General features: G+C 37.0%; 1 protein-coding gene across 1 annotated transcript; it reads left to right on the top strand.

Moving 5' to 3' along the window:
• The first annotated feature begins 12,582 nt into the window (after nucleotides 1-12,582).
• LOC149837590 (cytochrome P450 724B1-like) lies at nucleotides 12,583-15,677 on the top strand. Its single transcript, XM_090008070.1, has 9 exons — nucleotides 12,583-12,797; nucleotides 13,212-13,536; nucleotides 13,658-13,810; nucleotides 13,937-14,182; nucleotides 14,318-14,404; nucleotides 14,509-14,587; nucleotides 14,731-14,837; nucleotides 15,005-15,123; nucleotides 15,581-15,677. Exons 1-9 carry the CDS (start codon nucleotides 12,583-12,585, stop codon nucleotides 15,675-15,677), a joined length of 1,428 nt encoding a protein of 475 aa, XP_089864196.1.
• The last annotated feature ends 3,720 nt before the right edge of the window (nucleotides 15,678-19,397 follow it).

The raw sequence follows: 19,397 nt of genomic DNA, 5'->3' as shown, positions 1-19,397 counted from the left end.
TATATCTTAGATTTTCACAGAATGAAAAAAATCTAAATTTCATGAGGGAATCTTCTGATAACGAAAAAATACTGAACATAACTATGACAGTTCTGTAACAAAAAAGAGACAATGGACTTTTGTCAGTCCGACGTCTTGACAGTGAATTTCATAGGTTCAAACAGACGAATCTCAAAAATGTCTCCACTACAAAGTTAGAGACAATCGTCTTAGCTTTTCGAAATGCTAAAGAATGCAAAAATCCGTTCAGAAATGAGTCTGACACAGATGTTTTATCAGGGATGTCTCTGTTATCACGTAATAGTGTTTTGGTCTTTTTGAAAGAATCCGAGTTCATTCACACACATCAATAACCCGAAATAACTTAAGGTCAAATGAGATAACTTTTAACATAAAACTCTTCTAAGCATGTATTTGCAACTCTCTAATGATTCATACAGTTTAGCAATGATAAATAAAAAACAATCGCAACACAAATGCAAATAAGAGTAACAAAGGACTAGAACGAAGAACCAATGGTGATATCCGGGCTGAAATCGATAATGGTCGTCGTTGGGAAGCAACCGACGCCACAAGATGAACCATGAACAATAGGGATGGACTAACAACCACCACGAATGAAACCTTTCACAAGTTGATACATGATTCTTCTTTCACACAAGGAAGTCTTTCTTCAAGCAACCACTCTCAAAAAATTCTCACAAAGCACCAACCAGCCACCAAAGAGATTCACAATTTTTTCAAAGAGGAAGCAACCTCCATTGCCTTGGTCGACTTCTCCTAATTAAAGGCCTTGGTGCATGGGAAGGGCCACATTAAAGAGGCAATGGGCTTTCTCATGCTTTGCGCCAAAAACGAGCTTGCATGGGCCTCATTTTTGCCAAGGGCTATTAAACCTCCAACAACCCACTTTTAACTCTGGACTAGTCAACAAATCTTGAATGAGGTCCAAGATGGACCAAACCAAGGTGGCGCCACCTAGGACCCCCTCATATGGAGAAGGATCATGATCCAAATCCAAATAGGCTGCGAACTGGATCCTGTATCAACACAAAAGAGAAGCGAATTTGCAAAAAAATAAAAACTACCCTTGGACCCCATACACCCTCTAATACCACAAAAAAATCCTACAGGGTACCAGAACTATTCGGATCCGTAGAATCCGACTCCTAAAAAAAAAAAACAAGATTACATGAAATAACTATTGTTGAAACAATATCCAAAAATATGATTCTACAATAGAATCAATACAATAAAAAGAGCACGACGAGCATCGACTAACTGGGAGATCCACTAGAATCAGGGATGTCCTGCAAGCGTGTGGATTGCCTTGGGTAGCGATGTCCGGAACAGGTTTGAATATTTGGATTGGGATCCAAATCCGCTTGTCTCTGGATGCTCTGCATCACATAGTCATGACATTTATAGCGAATCATATACCATATTTACATGTGAAACAAATAGCATGGTTGATATTTAATGTTTTGCACAAATCTCAATAAAAATATAACATTCTTTTCATGTGATAAAATTTGCATTTTTGAGAAAACCTTTACATGCACTCTCATTTAAATACCATAATGACTAGAATAATAAAGTAACCATTCATTTATCATTTTACCGGATTTTCAAGTGGAACAACCACGTGGTTGACTGCACGACAAAACATTTGAGAATACAATCATGCAACCAAACCATATTTGCAATCAAATATATTATTTTATATATTTTTCTACAAACATCTTGTGATTGAAATAAGTATCATATATATATATATATATATATATGTATATATATATATATATAAACATTGACTGGGCTGCGGTGGACCACTACTTGTCCTATCGTGCACCCATCTAACTTGTAATGGAGTTATGCACGTTACTGATTCCTTTTTTTTTTGTACTGTAGCCAGGCTGTGGCAGACCTTTGGTAGGCCAGCCCACCATTGTCATGGCTATGGCACACCAATAGGGTGGCTTACCCTGCTGGTCACCTGGTTAGGAAGGTGAGTTGGGGTCGGGCTGACCCCAGCCTGCTACACCCATATGGGTGCAGCAGCTGTTGTGCACTACTAAACACAATAGGCTGGGGGTCGTTCAGACCCTGACCTGCTACGTTTAGCAGGGAGCATCATTGTGTTGTACACCGTAAAGGCAGTCAGGTTGAGAGTCGATTGACCCCAGCTGATTGTGCCTTGTTCGGGGTGCAGTGCACAGTTGGTTGCGGCACGCCCTGCTGCCCCCCGCCATGCCCTAATCAAGGTTGATAGGCCCTGGTCATGCCGGGTCAGACCGACCAGACAGGTCTGGTCTAACTGGAAGTACCCCAAGGACACAAAGAAGATGGGTTGGGGTCGAACAAACCCCTGCCCATCCCCAAATACCCCACACCTCACATGCACACTTTTTTTTTATCATGATAGAAATTAACTAAGCATTCTCAATCCATGCATAACTATATATTTTTGAACAACTAATACAAGAACCTTTCTGAAGCATGCATGATATGTACTAATGATCGAAACAATGCATGCACTACGTGGATCGAAAATCATGCATAGATATGTCTTTTTCTTTTTTATTCAACTATGGAATGACATCATCATGCACGGATATCTAAACATAAACTCATTGTTTAAACATGATATACTAATCCATGACATAAGGTACGTAGATCTAACATCTATCATATTATATATATATATATATATATATATATGAGTTAGCATATAAGGTACATGCTCTGCTCATATTTCATGATTTGATGATGATTTAAATGAGTTTCAAATATATATATATATATATTATAATTTTGGGTTTCTTTCTTTTATACAACCTATCCACACGCATATTAGTGTGGTTCGATCACATATGATATGCCATTGATATCACTGAATAAGGTGGATCGATGCACATATCAAAATGTGTCTCAGCATGATCCTACATGTTGGCCTATTACTCACACATGATGGCCAATGACTGTACCTCTCAAGTTGGTTGAATTGGCAAAGATCGAATGTGGTTTTGGTCGAGCCTCGGATGTGTGCACCCTTCTACAAACAAACCAAACTCTGTTAATGGAGTCCCTACATGTCAGTAGTATGGAGGTATGAGAGAGATTGAGAGAGATATATAGAAAGAGGAGAATGTGTGAGGCTCCCTATTATGTAGTGCCTCACAAGAAATATGGAGAGAGGTGTGCACCCCCTTTCCTTTCTGGTGCTCCTCTTAAGGTAAGTATTGTAAAACCTTGATTCTTTTTATATATATTTTTTGTCTTACCTTTTTTTGTTTGTTTTAGTTTTACTTCCATAGAGAGAAAGGGGGGTTGATCCTCCCTTCCTCATTTGTTTGAGAATCCCAAAAAGGAGAAACCCATTTTTCTTTTGCTAAGAGGTGCCCACCAGGGGTTGCCCCTCACTTGCCTTATTCCTTCGATTTAGTTTCCCTTGTATCTTAGGTTTGTCTTTAGGTAAGTTATTAAACCTATTTTTTATTTTAGGAAATATATTCAATAGTTATTTTATTTAATTTTTGGATAAGTTTTATCATGGTAGGTGGACCCAAAAAGGAGGGTGAGCCACCCTATCTACTATAATTAATTTAGTTATTCAAAATTCTAATAAAAATGCTAATCTAGATTTTCTTTTTCATCCTGAATCCATATTGAATCCAATTCTGTTAGAATTAAATATAAATCCATATCCAATCCCAGAATGGATTTCAGATTCTATCTGAGATCTAGATCCAAATACCATATCTAACTTAATTTATTTGGTTCCAAATCCACATTGAATTAATTTTAAAATTATCTTCAAATTCTAATTTCTCGTAGAATTCAATTTCAAGTAAAATTCCTCAAAACCTTTAAATTTGTTTGAATTTTCATTTCAAATTCTCATTTGTTTCTGATTAAATTTAATAAAATTTAAAATCTAAAAATTATAATAAAATTCTCCTTTATTGATTTAAATAATTATAAAAAATTTATAAGTCTTACACATGCATGCATTAGAACCAAGGAGGCCACTTGGTGGGGCCCATATAGGTGGCGTGAACTAGGAGACCAACATGGGACTTTCCCTACTTCTAGAAGTATCCTGGGCCCTTCTTGAAATTAATTAGTTATTAATTAGCTAGATTCTTAATTATTTTTTTTCTTAATTATTTAGGAGTTTTAATTAATGTAAAAGTTGTGATAGAGATTAGCATCTAGGAGCCTCTCTCTTACTAAGTTTCTTATCCTTGGTAGGATTCTTTATGAAGCCATTATGACTAAACTTCAGTCCTCCACTTTATAAATAGATGGTTGTAGTTTCTCTTTTATACATGAAAATATATTGAAGTTTCTCAAGCTCTCTACCTCTTCTCTCTTACACACATTTCTTCCTCTCCTCTCTGTGATACACATGATACTAGGTCTCCCTAGGCTGATCCTTCATCCATTCCAAGGGCTTAAGTCTTTCATGTATTCATATATTCGTTGTAGAGTAATCCCTACCTTGAAATTCATCATAGGAGACTTGTCAGTCATGGTTCTGCTGATCAGCTTCTTTACAAATGTGTCTCAAGTATTTATACCATACTCTGAACCTCTATTATACTTAAGAACTAGTTTCTAACCTTTTCTAAAGCCGCCTAAACCATCTGAGACCCAAAACACTAAAACTACACCCTACCAATTTGGTAAAAAATGTATTTTGGCTCATTCCACTCTCCGGCCTTTTTCATGTCCCAGACTCATAACCCCAGGACCTATAACCTATATCAAAGTCTGACACATGTCCTTATGTAACCCAACAACCCCTAGACCAAGACTTTCATATTTGGAGCGTAATCTTTCTCAGAATCCACATGACCCAATCCTGTCTAGACCTGAAAAACTAATAAACTATGAAATTAGCATAAAAAAATCACCCAACCCAAACCGTGAACCCCTTGGGTCTAAAATTTAGACCCAAGCTTACTTAGGATATCTAGTTTGAACCCTTCAAAAATTATGATTTTATCATATCTTAGTTCTGAGATATCGAATTTACAAACAAGGTATTTTGTCCCCAAACTCAGTCTAACCATGTTATGTCATGCCTATTTGTCCCATTCCAGAAATTGCACTGACCTATGCTTGTATCGTTTAACCCTAAAAATCGGTTTGTACTTTCACTATGGTATCTAAAATATTTTCTCCAATTTTGGTGTTTTTCCTCTATACCATTTGGGCATACCAATTTTTCTACTGAAACCTGTGAAAACCAACCTACCCTACTTACCTGATTTTGACTTTTACTAAATCTAGACTTAATCGAGGCAACCTAAGCCCCAAACCTAACCTAGGCCCACCCAGAACACAATAGTGGGTCATATATTTTTTAATATATTGTCCCGAATTTAAGTGAGTTTTTATTTAAAGGTGGTTTGCATGACGTATGCGTCAATGCCAAAACTGCAGCAAATGTATGGAGCAAACCTATCAAGTTAGAACTTTTCAATTCTAGAATGTTCACATAGGGTTTGTGAACCTTAGAAGATGCATGCATTTGATATACACAACTCCTTTATTAGCATTCAACTTAGCTTGGTTCACAAATTTTTTATATGAATTTCATCTGGTCAATTAAATGTTCATGCAAATCTTCTTTTTATTGAGATGTTGCGACCTTTGGTTAGCATACGTATCTATAGCACAAACATTAGTAGGTTTGCTTGCGCAAAGGTTAAAAATATCCTTAAAAAGTTGGGAATCAAAATTTTGAACATGGGGAGGATTTCAGCAAATTGATGCATTTTAGAGATTGCACCATTTTACAAAAATGGTATGGTCAATTTTTGACATAACTATAACATACACACACGTGTATGTATGTATATATAAGGGCACAAAATATTGTCGGACACTCGTAGTTGTGCGCCATACATCCACTCAAACGGCCTTTAGTAGTGATCTTTTTGGCCGCTAAAGGTAACATATATAATTGTAGGGCCTTTAGTGTGGAAAAGATCACCACTAAAGGCATATATATGAGAACTGAACATGTTAGGTCTCATTTCTTGTTCTGCCCCATAGTTTGAAGTATTTTATGATAGATATTAACTGTTAGTGGGAATCAACTCTTGGATCATTTTTTTTATGAAAAACATATTTTTATGAGTCGGAAAAAATTGGTACCTTCATAGCCATTGATTTTGGATCACCGGAAAAAACTATATACAAGTCAAATTATGATGATCCAAAAACCGATTCCCACTAAACAAAACCTATAGATCACATCTATGGAGTTAGATGTGAAAAAAATGTCAAAAAAGATGATTTTTGAGGGGGTAGAACAGGGCAGAACGAGAAGGTGGGCTGAAGGAACGCATTACTATATATATATATATATATATATATATATATATATATATATATATATATATATATATATATATATATATATATATATATATATATATATATTAAAGGGGATAGTCCACCCGGGTTTGGCAAATCTTTAAAAAATGTGTATGTTAGCTATGTTTTTTGGCAAATCTAACCATATAAATATATAAATATGGTCTTCATAGTTGAAAACATATTAATAGACTCTTGGATCAAACTTTTTTTGTGTATATAGGATTTTACGAGGATCCACTAATCAACGGTTCTAAAATTTATGAAATTTTATATATTATAAAAACTTTTCTCCACATCAATTTTTTTTTTATTTAAGAGTCTAATCATATGTTTTCAACTATGGAGATCACATATATAGGGTCTGATTTGTCAAAAGCATATCTAACATAAAAAAATTTATGGCTGATATATATAGTCGATATTATGTCAACAACCGTCGTTGACAATGAAACGTAGAAAAGAGAAAAGAAAAACTATCTAATTCAATTTAATGGTCCGATCAAAATTGTTCATATTTAATAAGGGTTTTAAGTTTTAAGACAAACAAAGAATTGGGATAATGTTTGATACACTGGTGGGTAAGGAATTCTCTAGTGAAAATTTGTAATATTTTTATTTTTTTCAGTTTTTTTTCATGTCTAACCTTCCCGACTAAGTTTAGTAGAAACTGACCATTGGATGATGTTTTTCTGGCATTCAACAAACTACCATGTATCAAATTTTCAAACATCAAAAAAATAATTTTTCACGTCAATGGTACAGGTTAAAGGGGACGGGTAGGCAAGCCCCAATATTATCCAAAGGTCCATTCCTACTATTTTGACTACAAGCATGAGGTCAGATTTGGTCCAAACAACAACTTGGGTTCCTTACCCATCAGGGTGGCAAATATCCCTACAAAGAATAGCTTCTAAGGACTAGGGTTAAAGGAAGCTAATTAAGGTAATATTGTCTAAAAGCCAGTTCTGTATGTAACCATCTAAGAGTTCATTCGACTTATCCTTTCCATGCTGCCTAAATTTTTCCTAGTTTTGCACTAAAGTGTTAATGGACTTTTGCAATAAATGGTTGCAAGAGTAAGCACTTGGGATCTAACGAGTTACAACCACCTTTGTTTTTGTTGCTGTTATATATTATTATTATTATTATTATTATTATTATTATTATTATTATAGTAGTAAGCAGTACTAGTACGAGTAGCAGTAGTCCTGTGAAGGATTATGCTCTATTTGGGAACCGTTGTTGGGAGGGGTGATGACACCAAATCTGTGGATTTAGCAACATCTTTGCAAAGATGTTGAAATCAGCTGATTTAGAATGCGGTCTCCCTTTCCAACGCAGTTCTCAACATCTCTCCTTCCAAAACCGTGTTCCCAATCAAGGAGATTATGAGGATTTCATGAATCCTCAATCACCGCTCTCGACTAACGCTACCAAACGGAGCCTTCGTAGATAATTTGGTTGACACAAAAATGTTTTCTACTTTTTTGGTGTAGGACCTGCACAGGCCATTTATAGGCACCTAGGCTAGGTATTCGTGCTTTTCATAGTCGAAGAAAATGAAGGGTACCATTAAATAAAGTCGCACAACTTAGGTTTTGATTTCCTCGTGGGACATGAAGGCCCTTAAATAATTTTTTTTTTACCTCTTGTCTAATAAGACATGAGCATTAAACTTTAGATTAGAAGAGTTTTGGCATTATACAAACAATGACCAACTTATTGGAGTTCGAGAACTTGATCTTGTCTTATATGATGATGCCTAACACACACTGAACGATTGAGCTGTGTATGGAGAAATTGGAGAAACATGATTTCATGGAACACCTGACATTGATGAACTATATCCCATACAACCTTACATTGTGTGGAAATCACTACGGTGCTGGGAAACATGCTGATCTGCTCGTGACTCAGTTCGTGTTTGGCTTCAAACTTGTAAAATAAGCTCGGCAAACTGAAAATGAATAATATGTTTTAGATATATTATATATATATATATATATATATATATATATATATATATTTATAATCTTATTTTTTTATATCTAAAACAATGCATTTTTTCTATAAACAAACTAGCTCGAATTCAGCTAGTTTAACTCGACTGATTATGAGCTCGAACTCGACTCACCACAGGAATGAGCCAAAAGCTTGAACACTTCAAGTTCGTCTCTTTCAGCCCCTTTGACTGCCCTAGAAGTGACAATGCCAAAATGAATGAGGGGGGCGACCATGCCCACGACAATGGTAATGCCAATGGAGATAATAATCATAACATGATTCACTTAGGATTTTTTTTTTAATAACAACAGCATCATTGATATGAAAAAGAAGAAAAACCATAACAATGATGTTCAATAAATTGAATCATGATATCCCAACATAAAAAGATTCCATGTGCCAGTTGCCATGCTACTGTCACAAATTTTTTAACTTTTTCTCATATGATGTCTTAGGAAAAGCATGCATCATTGGAACTGGTAGCCATTGATCTACCCACAAGCATCATAACTTGTGACTTTGGGAAAGAAATGGAACTCGGTTCCTAATTTTAAGAAAGGATGGTCAAAGGGGAGAACAGGTTGAGACTGTTCTATTTATATTTATAAACTTGTCCAATTCCCAAAAGGTTGTGAAAAAGTAATTTCTACATTTGGTAATTTTGTTGGTTTTCTTTTGCTTCTTGGCCTTTCTTCCTTGTCTTATTTACAAATTATATAAATTTATCTTTGAACTTTTTGAAGTTTGTGACTTTTGTTGATTCCCATGGGATAAGTCGCACGTGCGGCCCCAAGCGCGTGTTGCCCCTCAGTGGGCTTCCCATTGCAGTTTTGGATCGATCTGATTGCACCAATCTGCCTGGACTCTTACCAGAAGACCCAAAAACACTTTTGATTTTTTAGTAAAGACAGAAATATCCCAACTGTAAGTTTTTGGACTCGAAAGAAATCACTAACCTTGTTAGGCCTAGTCCTTTGGTCATGTTTATGCTTGTATGCGAGTTTCGTATAATACAAAGTCCTATTCACCAGATGCCTAAGAGAAGAAATGTACCCGGTAGAATGCCAAGTATTAGACTTAGAAGTTGGATGTCAATGAATCAGATTTTATCTGATATCCGATCAAATCCAACTTCATTTAGTCAGATTTGGTAAGCCTAAACGATATCTAACTATAATCGGATGCAAATATGGTTTTGGTTGTTGACTACTAAACCCGATATATAGGAATCAAGATTTGATGGATATATATATGAACAGATTACATGTAAACGTGTATGAGCTTTTCACCATCTGACTATCTGAGTCTGAATTTGTTTAGGCAACATGGGATTAAGCGGATTGGGTGTTGGACGCATCCGATCCCAATCTGAACTGTTTACATCCCTACTTATGAAGGCAGTTACCTTGTTAGGTCTAGGTTGGTCATGTTATCCTTATATCCTAGTTAGCTTAGCTACCTTTAACTGTTGATCAAAGTGCTCCATCCTATGCAATAAAGATACATGAAAACCGCCTAGTATGGGGAAAATGGAGATGGTTGGATGGTGTAGACTTTTTATCATTAGGGTGCCTTTGATAATTATCTCTAGTGATAAATTCAACTTAATTTGTTTCCTGTGATACACTAAAGTACTGGAGATGAATGCAACTGAATTGACCTGAGTTCATGAATCTCAACATTTTCTGCTACATTTTGAGAGTTCTTGGAATTGAGAACGCTTGCTAGTCAAGGGGCATTTGTAGCGATAATGTGAAACGCTACTCACGTTGGTGTTCTGCCGAATTTGATGTGATGTTCAATCACACTTCAACCATAACTTTTTCAGTCTTGATCTTTAACATTATGTCATCCCAAATCATTAAAGGTGGACTTTTGGTTCGGATTGACACAGTAGTCCTTAAGAGGAAAGACAAATTTGACACGCCTCTATCATCCATTTGGAAAGTAGTTAAAGGCCTCAATGCATAAAAGCCCAATCACTCTCATTTTTTTTCCACCGTCCATATTAGATCATTGAACATAGACCAACCACCGTCCATTTTAACCTTCATCCCCGCCTCCATCCCGGTTTCATGTTCTTCGTCCCGTCTGGACGAGGCAGGGCGGGAGCCCATTTCCTTCTGGACCACTGCCATCCTACTTATTGGTAAAACTTTTGAGGTCCTTTATGCCTAATGAGACTTACACCTAGCTTTGACCTTGTGACAAGGGACGCTACTCGTGGATTTTGAACTTATGACATTCGGTCAGCTTGGTCACGTTCACAAGTTTTCCCTAAAAGGCGCCGAAGTTCTTAGTGATACTGAAACTTTGGATGAGGTTGACCATAATCAAAATGATCAAGGATAAATAAGGACCAATCATATATTTTGTTAATTATAATATATACAATCAATGAAAAAATATATTGTTGTGATTAATAATTTATTGTGTTTTGAAGTTGAGTCTGTCATGCCCGCACGATGGGCTCACGTGAACAAGATCTTTGGGAAGAACATACAAATAGAAAACTGATTCTGCCGTCTTATGACGTCAGAAGCATCTGAATCGATGAAGCAAAAGAGAAACCTTCTCTCAAGAAGCGTGGACTACTCTCACTCACGAAAAAGTGAATCGTTAATATGTTCGGGCTAACCAGCCTAACCAACCGAACAGGGCATGTTCGGGCTAGGCTGGTCTACCAATAGATTGAGCTCGTGGCTCAGTTCGTGTTCAGCCGAGCCGAGCTGCTCGGCTCGTCTTTGTATGAGATGAACTGAATAAGAGCGGCTCTTGTAAAAACATTTCGGGTTATTTATACCTGAAATATATATATATATATATATATATACTTTAAAAAAACATGTTATTTATATATTATAATTAATAGTTCAGATTTTATATATATTTTTCATTCTTCCTTGTTTTATATATATATTATGTATTCTTCTTTTTATTTATTATACTTAAAATATATATTATACATAAAAATATATATTTTATCTATATAAGCTATCTCGAGCCAAGCCGAGCTGAACACCTTATGTTCAGGCTCGACTCACTTATGCTGAACTATCACAAACAAGTTCGTGACGAGTCGAACGGAACCGATCTAAGTCACGAGTTGCTAGGTTCCTTAATTTACCAGCCTTACCCCTGAAGTCCTTAACTCTGAAAGGATGCCATTTAACATGGGCGCACGAGTGCATATAACTAGCATAATTAAGTTAAGTGGACAAGTTGTACGAACCGGTACTCCCCTTAACTCTTGCTGAGCTCTTTTTTTCATTTCTTTCATATTTTAAGGTTTCTTGTGTATTTTATAAAATATATGTAATATTAATCTGGGTAATTTGTTACCAAGAAAACTGCATTTTGGTAACAGTAGAGCTGTTTGACAATGGAATCATGTTGATTTTTGTAGATGTTGAAGACCTAAGGATGTTATTTTTCTTTTTAATATTTTTGCTTGGCCAAATCGCATCCGAAACTGGAGACATCGTCGGCTGTGCAAAACGCCAGGGCTAGGACCCTCACCCTCAGTAAAGATGTTATTTAGCCCAATCTTTATGCATGCTTTGGTAATTAACCTTTGAACTATTAAATGCTTTTCTTTTCCCGGTGAGAATGCAATATGCTGGCCGTCAATATTACCTACTGAAAGCAAAATTCTAGGAAAAAAATTTCTTGTCAATAAAATCCATCAAAAGTTATGGAAGATATCACCCATCTTGTTTACTTTAGTTGCTTGAGAGACTTTTACGTTAAGTTAGGGTACCTCTCTCTCTCTCTCTCTCTCTCTATATATATATATATATATATATATATATATATATATATATATATATGACTAAGCTATAAATGGCAAAATTCAGATGTTGATTTAGCAATTTAGGTATTTTTGTTGAGTTGTCATGTTTTTTAAAGGTAGTGGTGATGCCTCCTGGAATTTGAGGTGTCATGGTGCTAGCCAAGTAATGGCACGCCACTAGGGTTATACATGGGTTTGTAGGGTCTACTTCTCATCTCAGCCTTTAGGCCCTAGGTAGATTTCGTAGGCTTCTGATAAAGTTAATTTATCCACCGTATAAACTGCAAAAAGCCTGTTCCTTCCTCACCCTCCACCTCATTTATAAAGAGAGGGTTCTGATTTGAGAGCCATGGAGATGTGAGGGAAGTTGATGCCAAGGTTGTTGAAGGAACATGGTTGAACTCATCGTTCCATTGATTCTAGCCGGCTTGTTTACACTGGCTTTGAGCTTGACCTTGCATCATTTCTTGCCACTATTGATCCCAACGCACAGGCTTGCACCTCCTGCAGGGAGCTTCGGGTGGCCTTTACTTGGTGAAACTCTCAGTTTTCTGAAACCTCATTCATCAAACGCACTTGGGGAATTCCTAGATGGCCACTGCTCTAGGTGACACATCTTCACCTGATAGAAACTAATGTCATATTCAGCTACTGCTTCTTTAGTTAAAAACCCGCCTTCATGCTTTTCAACACTTGAAGAGTAGAAATTTCTGTATAGAAAATAGTGTGTGCATATTTGAGTGCAACTCTGCATCATGGGTTTCATTTTTCTTTTTCCTTCTGTGGGCAATACCATTATTGTCTAGAGAAAAAGAGATTCCAACTTAATTTTTAAAAAAACCTTCTTGTAAACCATATCTACAGATTTAGGTTCTAAATTGGCAGAATCAACTAGCTAGTTCATCTTTATATATGGTTTGCACAGTCTTTTGAGTCTGTCATTTACAAGTGCCTTATGTGGTTTATATGAGAAAATTGTAAAAGAAATCCTAAAGAGTTGATCGATTTCATCTCTTTGCAGGTATGGAAAAGTTTTCAAGTCTCATCTGTTCGGTTCACCCACTATAGTCTCTTGTGATCATGAGCTGAACGCCTTCATCCTTCAAAACGAAGAGAGGCTCTTTGAGTGCAGCTATCCCAAGTCTATCCATGGGATATTAGGGAGTTCATCAATGCTTGTTGTGGTTGGAGATAGACACAAAAAGCTAAGAAGCCTGGCTCTCACTTTAGTACATGCAACTAAATCAAAGCCTGAATATCTCAATGACATTGAAAGAACTGCAATCTTGGTCATGGAGTCATGGAAAGACATGGATGAAGTTGTCTTTTCCGCAGAAGCTAAGAAGGTATAAACTACATATACAGTGACCTTATCATATATAAATAGTGGATTTCACATTTACCATACTTGAAATAACATTTGATTATTTTCTCTCTCTCTCTCTCTTTTTTTTTTGAGCCCCATAGTTCACATTTGATGTGATAGTTAAGCAAATCCTTAGCTTGACGCCATATGACCCAAGAACCAGAAGAATATTGGAGAGTTTCCTTACTTTTATGAAGGGGTTGGTCTCTTTTCCACTCTATGTCCCTGGAACACATTATGCAAGAGCTGTTCAGGTACTTTTCACTTTCTTTCAGTTACAAGACTCTTATGATCATCATCATCTGCTATTAGTTGTTTAATATGAATTTCCAGCACAACTTTCCACACTTTGATTTTCTCTTAATTTGTTATTTATGCAGGCTAGAGGTAGGATATGCACTATAGTGAGGGCTATTCTTGAAGAAAGGAGCAGCAGCAGGCAAAAGTTTAGTAACAACAAGGGAGATTTTCTTGACATACTCTTGTCAAACAATGACCTATGTATGGATGAAAAAGTTAGTCTTGTGTTAGACCTTTTATTAGGGGGCCACGAGACCACCTCCTTGTTGATGGCTATGGTCGTCTATTTTGTTGGTCGCTCATCATCTACTCTGAAACAACTAAAGGTAAGAAAAAATATATTGTTTTCTTCCTTTTTACAGGTTTATTTTTTCAATGCTACTTCCTAGATCTATTTTGCATTGATCATAGAAAACAACCGGCCTATTTCTTTTCCTTTGTACGTTTTGTTTGTTTGGCAGGAAGAACATATAAAAATACGTAAAGGAAAGCAAAAGGATGAATATTTAAACTGGGAGGACTACAAGAGCATGGAATGCACGCAACACGTAGGCTTTCTTTTCTTTTGCCATTTTTAGGTGGTCTCTAAGATGTTTTGGAAGAGGGGGTGTGAGGTACTATCTGAAAAAAATTATTTTTTCTGGAACTTCAGGTGATCAATGAAGCTCTAAGATGTGGGAACGTAGTGAAATTTTTGCACAGGAAGGCACTCAAGGACGTCAGATATAAAGGTGACTTTAATTGGTGTGAAAAAAAAATAATAATCATGAGGTTTTTTTTTTAAGAAATAAAGCACTCTTTTTTTTTTTTAATGATGAAGTTGGGGTTAGGCATGTTCTTATGTTAAGATAATGGGTTATTGAAATTTTGGCAGATTATTTTATTCCCTCAGGATGGAAGGTGCTCCCCGTTTTCAGTGCTGTACATCTTGATCCATCTCTTCGTCAAAACGCACATCAATTTCGTCCATGGAGATGGAAGGTACATACTCTCTCTCTCTCTCTAAGAGGATCTGGGGCAGTCTGAGATATAAATGATCTGTAACTTTCACATCTCTCTCTCTCTCTCTCTCTCTCTATATATATATATATATATATATATATATATATATTACTTTTTTATGTATTTTGTGAATAATTTCTGCGCAGGGACACACATCAAGCAAGAAGTTTACACCCTTCGGCGGAGGACCAAGGTTTTGCCCTGGGACTGATCTTGCAAAAGTAGAAACTGCTTTCTTCCTCCACCACCTACTACTAAATTTCAGGTAAAATAACATATGGTGTGCAAATTTTCGTCAACTAATTTTATTTCAACAGAATAAGCATTTGGTAACATACATTTATAGAGGCATGAAGCATGAGTACTTGATTAATTTGTATATATGCATATCGCCCGCACGGCCAGCGGGGTGGTTGTAAAGGTGTTGAGATAAAGATGTTGGATCAAATTCTGTTGGTACCTCTATAGCTTTCAGATGTGGGTCATGTAAAGCAGGGTGGTCATGAGGCCCTCACCTGAGGTTTTCTTTGCTTCGGCAAGGGTTCTGTCTCCCTTCATGTCCATACACAATATATATATGAAATGCCATGAACATCTAAGATAACAGCATTTAGTGCAAGGTTGCATGTTCATGCCGTTTAGGGTTTGGTGGCTTTATGTTTTGATGGTCGACTTGCAAATATTGTCTCATTCTCTTTAGTCTTCTACGCGATGTGTTGCAGATGGAGGGCACATGATGCAGATGGACCCATAGCGTATCCTTACGTGGAGTTCCAGCGGGGGTTGACCATACAAGTAGAGAGAATTTCTTGTTGCTAGCGTTGCTTGCACAAGTGTCCAAGGGCTACCCCACAATTAAGAGGGGGGGGGGGGAGAGAGAGAAGAATGTGTGGAGATATATATCTCATGAATGTACCTGGCTGATAAGATGCTGCAGTGCCTGCATGCAGCAGCGTGCACGTGTAGTTCGTACGTGTGAATAGACATTTGACACGTGTTGTCCCTTGCCTGTCAGCACGGCACGTGGGTTCTAGCCCTTTTTCAGGAAATAGCAAGACTTGGTGCCTTCTTAAAAAAGTGAACAGGATCTTTCTTAGATTTTCAAGATCTTGGGATGTACAAAGGTGTGGGAACGACACTCTCCCTCGGTCAATTCTCATCGGCAAAAGTAACTCTCGGTCAATGACTCGAGATTCTGCTCTAACCGGCCTATGCCCAGCAAAAAGATCTCATCCTTTTACATAGGATGGTTTCATCTCATGTCGATCCTAGCCGCCAGATGAAGCATCGCGATGGCTAGGATCAGTTCACATCCAGGTGAAAATGTGTATCAATTCTAGCTACTGATTGAATGCTTAGGATTGAATGCAGGATGAAACTCATCCTACGTCAAATGATGGGATCACACCCAGTGGTCCGGTGCACTTGTTCTTTAACTTGCTCGACTGATCATGCTTTTGAAAGACTACTTAAAAGCTTGAAAATTGGTAGACCAAGCATAACTTGGCTTGACTTTGTGTTTTCACCCTTTCCTATCTCAAGCCTAAGTCTTTGACTAAGACTAAGACTATAGGAAAGCATTTTCTCAAGTGGAAAATGGGTGGTTTCCATGAAAATACATGGGTAGCCATGCCATTTTGGTGTTAATGCCTTCAATTTCGAGTGAGGATCAGATTAAAAAGAAATTGATTGACAACTAAAAGTCTTAGTGCTTGAGTGATCTGTCATGTGTAAAGGTTTAAAAAGAACAAACCTATACCGAGCATAATGGTTAAAAAGAAAAAATCTACATCGAGAGTAGGGATGGCAGTGGACCGGGGGAAAGTGGGGACCCGCCTCGCCTCGCCCCGTTTGGACCGGGGATGAAGGGTAGTATGAAACGGGGATGGAGGCAGGGACGAAGGTTAAAATCCATCCCCATCCGGGGGTGGAGGCGGGGATGGAGGTGCACTTTTCCCCGCCCCGTCCCCGCCACGATCCCCGCCTCATCCCTGCCCCGACCACTTTTCCCCGCAATATCCCCGCCCCGCCTCATCCCCGTTTGAACCGGGGATGGAGGACATGAAACGGGGATGAAGGCGGGGATGGAGGATAAAATCCATTCCCCGCCGGGTATGGAGGCGGGGGTGGAGGATAAAATCTTGAGGCGGGGCGGGGGTGGAGACCTTGTCCCTAGCTCCGCCCCGCCCCACTGCCATCCCTAATCGAGAGTAAGAAGAAATTGTATACCTTTTTCCACAGGGGTAAAGCGCTGAGTTTATCCCTATAGTTTTCTTTTTAAAGGCAAGCTAGGGTTTTGAACTTGTAACGTCCCAATACAAGGTGACGTGCACTAGCTGCTCCTACCACACAAGCAGAGCTCCCGTTGGTGGGTTTTACCCTATAGCTAAGGGCAGAAGAGAAGTGGGGAGAGTTGTCTAAAGTCAGTGAAAGTTTGAGATCCATTTGAAGAATATAAAAACTATGGTACGGCTAGAACTCGATAAAAAGATTGTTAGGTGTTTGAGAAGGATATAAATTTGCAACAGTCGTTTGTACATGTAATCCAGCAGAAAACACTAAAATTTTCATTTTCTTTTACTTTTTTGGTAGATTTAATCTCATAGATGTGATCTACTTAGTTTCTTTAGTGTAAAACAGGCTTAATTTGGGTCATACTTTTGCAACATCTAAGTTGCTTTTCCAATCTACAAAAATCAACGGGCCACAATGTACGAAGATTGTATGACTAATAAAAACATACTTTTACATAAAAAAAAGAAGATTCAAAGTGTGATCCCTAGCAAGCAAACCATGTTGAATACATCCATTAGGTCATATTGAGGATACGACTTGCACCTATGATTTTCCAACTAGATAGTACATACAATAGACAGTAGCAAATACTTATTTGAGATTTCCTCATAAAACTACAACCAATCTACTGTGCCCGCTTATTGTAGACTTTAACTAGCTAAAGATTTCAAACGTCTTGGTCAACTCTTTCAAGTTGTCACAAACTTATAGCTAATTAACCAGTTTCTGCTGTTGCATTGACTTAAGAATTGTGGACTGGATCTAACCATTAGAAACAACACTCTTAAGTTAAAAAAAGAAAAAATTCTAAACCCGAGATCAAATAAGGACAACTTACATTCTCAATCTGTATATATTATTATGTCCAGACCTCTCTATCCACTCGTAATGCAATTGTACTGTCTTTTGGTTTTCTTTTCTTGGACCTAATACTAATACAAATTTGCATGATTTGGTTTTAAGGTCAATGACCTATTTAAGACATGCATGGCACTTCATAAGTTCATATACTGCAGACGTAAAGACACTTTTGTTCACTATATGCATGTATATATGATTCTGCTTGTTCCCACTATATGCATGCATGATTCTACCATTCTTACTACATCGAAATTGGGTTTATGCATACCTACTACATACAAATTTAGCTATATCTTTAAACTTTTATGATGACCATACTACCACTACATATTCATGTAGATATTAAGATTACCTTTGAATTCTCTACACTTGACACGGTAATAAAACATCTAAATTCATGATAAAACTGATATTTATCTTTAACTAATAAAACCAAAATGAGTTTATACATCTAAAAGCCCTCTTAAATCTATTTTTGAGAGATCTTTATGTTGGAAAACGTGGTAGGTCAGAATCTATAATAACCTATAAATCTTACTAATTAAATGTGGTAATATAGCTAAATCAATAGCTATTTTATTATTGAATATAATCTTAATCATGATTTATTACGCATAAGATCAATGATTTAATCTCAATGAAATACAACACATCTAAATATCACATTCCTATCATGCGATGATGTATAGCCCACATATTGACATAGGGCATGATTATTCTTAATATAGACAACGGAAAAAAATTTAGTCAAATAATCGTTCCATGGAACCGATTATTCGGTTTCAAACAATATATGAGACAAATAAAACACATACCCTCCTCTTGATGTTATATTAATGCTTAATAACAACATGATGATTGTATCTCATGCATGGGATGATCATGCTAGACATTAAAAAAAACTATAAACAGCCACGTAAGGCTGAAAATTTTGACAATGAAAAACTTATTATTGTTATTATTTTAATTGGCAACACATGCACACATGAAACATAGTTCATATTCACATGCTAATAAGACAAATCTAATAATTAGTCATGAGCATATTATACTTTAAATAAATAATTAACATATTGATAATGTTATTCTACCCATCAACAAAACATATAAGAAGACGTTGAAATTTTAACGAGCCAGCCGATTTACCATAGGGACAATCATATGGTTGATTCACATATGCACATGACACAGTTAACATGCACTATCATCAAACCCTAAGTGCTTTATGTAAGTTTTTTTTTTCTAAAGTCTAGCTGGGGTTAGGCGGACTCCTACCGAAAACAACAGCCGCCTCATGTGGCAGAGGGATTCGATCCTGGGCCTTCAGCTGACCTCGCTTAGCACATGGGATACCACCTCGGTGTAAGTTACCTGTAGAAGAAA

Source organism: Nuphar pumila, chromosome 5 (genome assembly GCF_984573655.1).
Source record: "Nuphar pumila chromosome 5, dmNupPumi1.hap1.1, whole genome shotgun sequence".
Lineage (NCBI taxonomy): Eukaryota > Viridiplantae > Streptophyta > Magnoliopsida > Nymphaeales > Nymphaeaceae > Nuphar > Nuphar pumila.
The sequence above is the reverse complement of the archived record's forward strand: the minus strand, read 5'-3'. Positions and strand labels throughout refer to the sequence as shown.

Excerpts from the sequence above, each read along its gene's own strand:
- LOC149837590 (XM_090008070.1), top strand. The coding sequence starts at position 12,583 with ATGGTTGAACTCATCGTTCCATTGATTCTAGCCGGCTTGTTTACACTG. Across the intron at positions 12,798-13,211 it reads CTAGATGGCCACTGCTCTAG|GTATGGAAAAGTTTTCAAGT; the intron begins GTGACACATCTT and ends ATCTCTTTGCAG. Across the intron at positions 14,588-14,730 it reads CAAGGACGTCAGATATAAAG|ATTATTTTATTCCCTCAGGA; the intron begins GTGACTTTAATT and ends AAATTTTGGCAG.